This window comes from Populus alba, chromosome 10 (assembly GCF_005239225.2).
Source record: "Populus alba chromosome 10, ASM523922v2, whole genome shotgun sequence".
Lineage (NCBI taxonomy): Eukaryota > Viridiplantae > Streptophyta > Magnoliopsida > Malpighiales > Salicaceae > Populus > Populus alba.
The window spans coordinates 5,676,309-5,684,503 of NC_133293.1; the positions used below are offsets into that span (position 1 = coordinate 5,676,309).

The 8,195-nt window shown below is 34.2% G+C and overlaps 1 protein-coding gene across 4 annotated transcripts; it reads right to left on the reverse strand.

Moving 5' to 3' along the window:
• Window positions 1–717: 717 nt before the first annotated feature.
• LOC118044735 (uncharacterized) lies at window positions 718–7,686 on the reverse strand. Of its 4 annotated transcripts, none has more exons than XR_012171043.1 (11): window positions 7,341–7,686; window positions 7,150–7,269; window positions 6,789–6,925; window positions 6,091–6,140; window positions 5,892–5,992; window positions 5,318–5,402; window positions 4,140–4,248; window positions 2,111–2,282; window positions 1,734–1,805; window positions 1,450–1,618; window positions 718–1,341 (listed from the first exon to the last, which is right to left on the reverse strand). XR_012171043.1 is itself a non-coding variant. In XM_035053193.2 (11 exons), exons 2-11 carry the CDS (start codon window positions 7,194–7,196, stop codon window positions 1,249–1,251), a joined length of 984 nt encoding a protein of 327 aa, XP_034909084.1. In that variant the 5' UTR covers window positions 7,197–7,269; window positions 7,341–7,685; the 3' UTR covers window positions 718–1,248. The 4 variants fall into 4 exon arrangements, 2 of the variants coding, with proteins under 2 accessions (XP_034909084.1, XP_034909075.1); XM_035053193.2 differs by having other exon boundaries at window positions 1,450–1,563; window positions 6,789–6,929; window positions 7,341–7,685; XM_035053184.2 differs by having other exon boundaries at window positions 1,450–1,563; window positions 7,341–7,683.
• Between the last annotated feature and the right edge of the window lie 509 nt (window positions 7,687–8,195).

Below are 8,195 nucleotides of genomic sequence, written 5' to 3' on the forward strand. Positions count from 1 at the left end.
TAGGCAGATCAATCGAATTATAAATTTACTTGTTAGATTACTCAAGTTTGATAAAATTAATATCAAAATTTATTTAAATTGAAACCTAGCTTGGCCAAGCTTTGAGTCAATTTTTATCTTCTTTTTTCTTTTTCTATCTTTCTTCTATGTTCTAAATACTACTCAGTAATTACAGTGTGAGCATCATTAATTTTTTTGATATCTGCTACATAGTTTTCTTTTAATATTCTTATACAAGAATGCCGTATCACACAAAAACTTAAAACTTATTTTGGTTAATTTAATTTGTTCGGAGATCCCGCATCTAATATTATAATTATCGTAGGGTCTGATTTAGTGAAGGATTTGAGTCATTGGATTATAAGGTCAATTTTCAGGTCATCAAAACAACCTCATTCAATCTCTCTCTTTTTTTTTCTTAATCAAAACATTATCATTTTATTTTTAAAAAAAAATCTTTGATTTTAACTTAGCTAAGTTTTAACCAGGTTATATGTCAACCCGCCAATCACCCAGGTGTTGCTTGGTCAATGTCAATGCCAATTTAAATTATTGAGGAATTTTGCCTAAAAAATATATTTTTTCCTGCTGAATTTAAATTGTTGCATTTATTAGGAATATCTATTTTAATTGGTATAAAATTAAAATTAAAATAAAATAAAATAAAACCCCGCCGCATTGCTTGACACCCTGGCTAGTCAAGCTAGACAATCAAGATCCCCGGAAGCCAACCGTCTCATTCGTAATTGCATTATTTGCTGCCCAACTAACATGCTCATGCTGTGTAGTCTACGCAAAACAGGAAATACTTGCTAATAGAAAGGGAATAAAAGCGTGAAGTGTCCGCGAAGAACTAACTCGCTGCTGAGTCCGATGATTGGCAAATGCATCGTGCACCCTCTCCAAACTCATGGAACAATCTGAAACTCCACTCTTATGGTAGCGAGAGAGAGCAAAAGGATATAGCTGAAATTCCACTCCAAAACCAGGCTTTCAAGCACATGTGCCTTCAGGAACGCCTGCTGGAAAATGTTTCAGACTGCTTCATTAGTAAACATTCCTCAATTATGGAAAATGAATTTGGCTATTCAGTCCTTTGATTAAAGCATATCCTTGAAACACTTAATCGATCAACAATCCTTGAGCAACTGTCTATCCCAATTGTGACGTGAGCGATCATACAATAAGATTATCAGGGAAAGAAATATATACGGGGATCCCTATCCCTGACATAAACCAGAGGCCACTTCAAATCCCAAACAGAAAGCAATTTGAATAGCAGGGAAGAAGCAGGGCACTATCTTCCACCATCATTGGCTGCCTGAAAGGATTTAATTGAACCTACAAGGCAGATGCATCGATTAATATCGAATCGAATCGAGCAGCAGTTTTAAGAATTGAATGATTTTAGACTACTATGAAGAGGGAAGAAGCAATGTGAAAACGCACCGGAAGTGAGAGAGAAGGACCGGTTACACTTTTTATGCAGCAGGCAGCTAGATGACAGGCTTCTTCACAATAATCAGAAAATATAGCTGGGACATTCATCTCCTTTATCAGTTCCTGGCATGCTCATTTCATCAACCAGAATAGAATGAGGGCTTAATACTCGAATCAACTTAAAAAAAAAAAAAAAAAATGTAAAAAGAAGCAGCTTCCTTGCTAGGATTTTCTCGCACACAAATGCACAGAAATTAAATAAAGAAAAATGCTCAAGAGTTTCGATGACATACAATGGTAGGCAACCAACTAGGATAAGCAGCAATTCCAGCATTTGGAGCAATTATTAAATGAGGAGACAAATCCTGTGAACAATACATCGTAAGAATAATAGAGAAGTACCACCTCTTTAAACAAATGATCAAAAACACATGCAAATAGAACAAGGTGATAAATGTGTATGTGATATTGAACAAAAAAGAGATAGAGAAAGATTGAAGGGTACAGATGATGAAGAACGCTGGGCAACAGAGAGACCGAGAAAATGCAGTTTCAATAACATCCAAAGCTGTCTCAAAATTTAACATTAGATGCTTTATACAGAGGCACCAAAGAACGGGGGTCCTCTATCAGTATGGATATGAATATATTTTCAGAGACAAGTGTAAACCTCAGCTAAATCCCTGTAACGTTCATGGTATAATCCGCTGCGAAGCTGTAGGGTCACTGATGTAGATTTACTGGTGATTGCAATCTGGCTGAGATTCTCACTTGAAAAATTGCAAATGCAATCTGCATCCAGGCATCTAGCATAACTACATAGAATAATCTTCTCACCATCCCTGTTCATGAAGATAAAAAAAACAAAGAATATATCATGAGCTGATATAAGCATACCAGTTTTGGTTCAACAAAGAGATTGCCACATAGCAGATGTATTAATACTCAGGGTTTCATTACATAGAGAATTTCTGCTAAGGTTTAGCAACCCCATCAGGTATTGATTTATGGACATACCATATAACAGAAACCTTAACTAGTTATAAACATGAATACATAAATTTGTTAAAAGGCAATAAGAAGAAGATTAGAGAACTAATTAAGCATGACCACCTCACCCAAGCAAACCTCAATATAAAGAAAATCAAGAATGCGAAACCCCATAGAGAGGTAAGGCTCCGCACATAATTAATTGAAGGGAAAATTACATTTAACATGCTACAGTTTGGTCCAAATTGCAATTACCCACTATAGTTTAAAAAATTACTATTTATATCTTGGGTCAACAAAAGTTTTCAAATCTAACAAATTGACCATAATACCCTCATATATTTTACCAGTGCAATCTTTGCTTCGCTTCAAGACTGTTTCTAAACACTGGTTTCATCTCATTACAAGCTCCAACTTTATTGACAACCATTACCAACATCCCTCAAACCCAAAACTCTCTGTCATGCTCTCACTACGGTGAGAATTATATAGCATATCAATGCTTCCCGGTAGAACAAATATAGATTCGCACTGGACGTAGAGAAGTTTGCCGCAGGAATTGTGGGTTCTAGTAATGGTTTACTTTGTTTAAGTATCCATTCAAAGATATCTAATTGTAATGCTCATATAATATGGAATCCAGCAACAAGACAATATTGAGTTACCTTCTCATGAGAAAAATGGTTTCATTCAAGCTAAAGGGTTTGGTTTCCATCATGGTATAAACCACTACAAATTGTTGCAATTTGTTTACAAATTGAATTTGTTTACAAATTGAAGGGCCAGCTGGAAGCTAAGGTTTTTATAGATACCCAAATTGGTTCTTCAGAAGGATTTGTGTAAATATTTGATTATTTATCAATCACCATGAATTAATGTAATTATAGTTGCTTCTGTGAGTCTTTTAATTTGTTCTATTTGTTTTGCCTATAGTTGCTTCTGTAATTATTAAAACAAGAGGCAATAATTTATTTACCAATACATGTTCACAGGTGCTTTCCAACTTCCTTGATAAAAAAAGGAGGACCTATTTCATTGATTTGGTATAAGATTGCCTCTGCAATATTTGGCTTGCTGCTCCAAAAAGCCATATGGTGTTTGATAAAATTCCAATACCAAAATTTATGCTCAAGAGTTCACTGGTTGAAGACTTATTTGAGCATAGATTGTGGATGGATATGAAGTTTATTGGCTTTGATTCAAATGGGTTATATGAAATTGAGGTTAATTTTGCATTGCAGACAAGGCATTTGATGAAATGCCACTATGAAAGTTTTAGCTCTAAAGAAGGTTGTAATATTAGTTTGATGGCAAAGTAGTAATTATCAATTTAATGGCAAGGTTGTAATATTAATATTGCAATGGTTATTTAGTCATTAAAAGGAAAATAATGGCAATCATGTAAATAACCAAACATTTTTTGTTGACTTTTTTGGATAAGGATGCACTAATAAAGTCCGGAATGTAAACTGTAAATTTTTCAAACTATAACAGGTAATCGTAATATAGATCAAACTACCGGATGTTATTGGTAATTTTCTCTTAATTGAATAAACATAAATCCTCACATTGAACTAGTGCAATGGGAATTGACACACTGCTCAAGAGAACATGAGGAGGCCCTCACCACAATCAACAAGGCTGACTTGCACTTACCAAAAACAATAAACTAAATACTCAAAGATATGATGATCAAGTTTGCAACTGACCTTTGTTGTGGAATTGCAGGTCCAATAAACTCTATATGAACTTGCACGCCAGGGAACAGAGCAAGCAACTCTCCAAAGGCAGCAAGTTGTAGAAGCTCCTTTTCAGGCCCTATTGAGATTCAATTAAATAAAAAAAAAGAAACTCAAATCCAGAAAACAGCAAATATAATACTGTAGAGTGTAGAGGTCATTGTGTTCAGAGAAGTGGCTGCTATTAAAAAAGAAAAGCCAAAGAAGTAAATATCCCCATCTTTATAACTCATAATAGAAGACAGGCGAGAGAGAAGTTTAGCAAATTCAATAGCCACACACCTTAATGTCAATACCTTGTTATTTACAAAAAAAAAAAGAAGGGTGTCTTGACATGGAAAGCCATACTTTGTCTGATGCATATGACTGAATACAATTTCCAAGTTCCAGATGAATGAAAGCAATGATGATAATGATCATTAAAGAATTGGACCGTGTATCAACATCCAATTATGGGAAAAGAAAAGGTTTTCAGCACAACAATTATTTATTTAGGGTACATCATTTCTTTTTTTCTCTTTGAAATAAACCACAAGCGAATATAAAATATTGTCAACCCCCCCCCCCCCCCCCACCCCCCACCACCACCTATAGGATGGGAGTTGGAAACTCAATTGGCCCAAATATATTAAGAGCTTCATGATGTAAAATGAAACAACATGCTACCAAACATTGTAGTTCATTCTTAAAAGTATTATATTGTCCCTGATGAAGTCTTTCCTTCATTTATTCTTTTAGCTGGGGGAGGATCCAGAAAACACATGGTGAAGATCAAACTACTCCTTGATGAGAAACAATACACCACATTAACAAGAAAGCATATATTCACATTTCTATAGCTCATGGACATGTAAGGAACATCAACCTTAATAAACTTGGTTCCTAGGGCCAAAAGGCCCAACTTTTCAACTTAATCTGATTCAATGTTGTGGGTCAAAGTCAAAATCCTGTTAGTTGATATAACAGATGAATTATAGCATCGTTGTAGTTCAAAAACAGGACAGGTATGGGGTTAATTCAATAGAAGTTGCACATAAAGTTAGTAAAAATCATGTGATGGTGTATGTTGCATAAAAAAAGCAAGAGAAAATATCACAACAGGATAACATTTCAGAAAAATCATCAAGCTTCTATACCACAATACTTACCAAGATAGTGTATGCACAATTTACGAGTTTCAACAGTCGAGCTCCATGCACAAGCAATATGAGCAGCATGGTAAATTGTAAGTGGCTGAAATATAGAAATAAAGATCAATTACCTCATTTGTGTGTCTATAATGGAATGCAGGCACTAAAAGTAACTTGAGGTCATTTCTTTTATACATTTACTTTATTTGTTGAAATTGTGTTTTAAACTTTATACTCATAGATCCCAAGGGGATGCTTACAATTTAGTTTCCTTAACAAACGCAATTTCACATGAAATCAACAGCAGCAGATGCAAATTTTGGTCATAAACAGCAAACAGAACTTAAACCCACAGATCTTGAGCTTTAAAATAACAGAGAAAATTTCTTAAGGACATATAGAGAATTTAAAAAAAAAATCCACTCTGGAAACCTAAGCATTCAAATGCAGAAAACTCTAAACCTAAGTGCTTGATTGCAGCATTAAGTCTTAATCATATTAAGAGCAAAGAGATCATAGAATTAGCATCAATTGAGGAACAGCTTTACAAATCCCCTATCTCAACTAGTTACTAACACCACACGTTTCATACCCAGTGAAGAAGTAAAGCAACAGGTGAATGAAGAGGAATGCACCTCCACTCATAGTAATCAAACCAACTGCTTAAACACTCTGATATTGGAGATACGGGCCCTGCATAATCATATGAAGAATTATACAGCCATCAAACTACAACCAAAAGAAAAAAATACAAAGAAAGAAAGAAAGAAGGTAGGAACAAAATACAATACCACGGCACGGGCATAGGTCACCTAAGAGATTCCAACCACCATCCTTTGACCTATCAATGATATAAAATACATATAACAACGTTTAAAATGAACTCAAATAAATCCTGAGTAGCTTGTCAATTATGATAGCTGCCTGTAGTGATTCACGTGCTTATCAAATATCCTTCTTGGGGCTTTAACATTTTGCACAAACAAGCACTGAAAATTGCTAGAACTGTCCAAACAGAGGCTTTCCTTTGCGACATGTACAATAATTCAACAAAAGAGCAAGTCTAAAATACACAATGAGCACATCTAAGATACACAGTTTTCCTAGCTAGAACAAAAACTGAGAAATCTTTTTAATCTATCCACGTAGATGGAGCCCATTGGGATACATTTTTGCCTTTATTGTTTGTGTATACAGTACTTTTTCAGAATCGTCAACGTTTCAGATTTCAACCCGACATTCACTATTCAAGGCTGATTCCAAATTCTGGAATAGATACAAAACTACATCTCTTAGGGTTGCTTTCCCAAGAACTTGTTTTTCTTAACTGACGCGATGTTAACATGCTTTCAGCAGGTGTTAAAATCATGCTTTCAGTTTGCTTAGCTAGCTTCATGTTATCCTTCAGTTATTAGACATTTTCCGTCGTGGAATTTCGTTAGGCAAGAACCATTCACATTTATAAGCACTGCTGAGGAGTAATAGTAACCTCAAAGAATCAAAGGAAGCTAGTGATGATGTTGGCTCCTCAGAGTCAAAGCAGCAGCATTCATGCATCCACATTCCAAGTTGATGGATGCCTCTTTTGCTCAGGAATGAACACCTACTCCCTGGTTTTTCACACACCTGTCTTATGGTAAGTTAGCACATTTAAAAAACTTATTTTGTAAAACAACACAAACGCTTAAATGTTTAGGAGAAAGCATAGTGTTTTGGTAAGTCATCTGCAACTCGTGAAAATAAACTAATTTTTTAATTATTTTTTTAATTGTGATATTTAATATCTTTTTTTCTGTGTAAGAAAAGAAGAGCACTTAAAAAACAAAAATAAAAACAAGTGCAGTGCCTACCTGAGAAGTGGCTGTAGCTTCTTGAGAAAAAGTGAAAGGGAAATCATTTAAGACATCGACACGCTTCATTTGTTGCTCTAATCTTTCACACTCTTCTTTATGCTCATTCCAGTGCGACATCTATGGCAAAAATTAAAAATATATCCTTCAAATTACTCCAGGTAAAGATGAAAGGATAAATTTGAGGTTACCTGATGAGAGACCGAGCAATAAGCAACTGCGCCACAGCGACCGCAGCGTCTGCGAGCTGAGCCCATACACCGAGTTCCACGCCCCTTTCCGGCGCACTCCATCACCGATTCCTCTCAGCTAAGCCAGTCGCTGAATCAATTGATGATCTGATGGACATTAAAAACTACCTATGGCCCAGTAATCTCAGTCCGGTTTTCTCTTACAGCCCATTGAGCTAGAACACTACTAGGGACAGCGTTTGATGGACAAGATTGGATTTGAAGGACTTCAAGGTTTTGTTTTTTGGTTGTGAGAATAAAGGGATTTTTATGTTACTTAAAAGGTTATCTGGTATAATTTTAGGTTTTATTTTCTGTTTTTATTTTTAATATAGTATTCCTCCAAACCCTTAAAAGGTAACTGATTTTTTTTTTATATAGTTTGGGGGAAATAATATATTCTATTTAAAAAAAAAAAAGTGTATATATAATGAATTGCAATTTAGTGCCTTCATTTATAGTTTTCAACGCACTTCTATTAATTTTCATCACTCGCATATCATGATTCTCGCTGTCCATACTTGTATCTTGTGTTAATTTTTATGGTTAAAATTTTAAAAAAATTAGTTTTATAAAAAATATTTTTGGTTGAAGTCGGTTTAGTATTTATGTATATTTGGTTGAAATTATAATTAAATTTGAGGTTGAATAAAAAATAATTTAATGTATTTAGTTAAAAAATTACTTTTTAAAATTAAGGTTATAAAATAATATATATATGGTTTTGAATTTAAATATTATAAATTTAACTATTGTTATTACATTATTAAATAAATAATATTTTTTATAAAATATTTTTTATTATTCAATTAAATT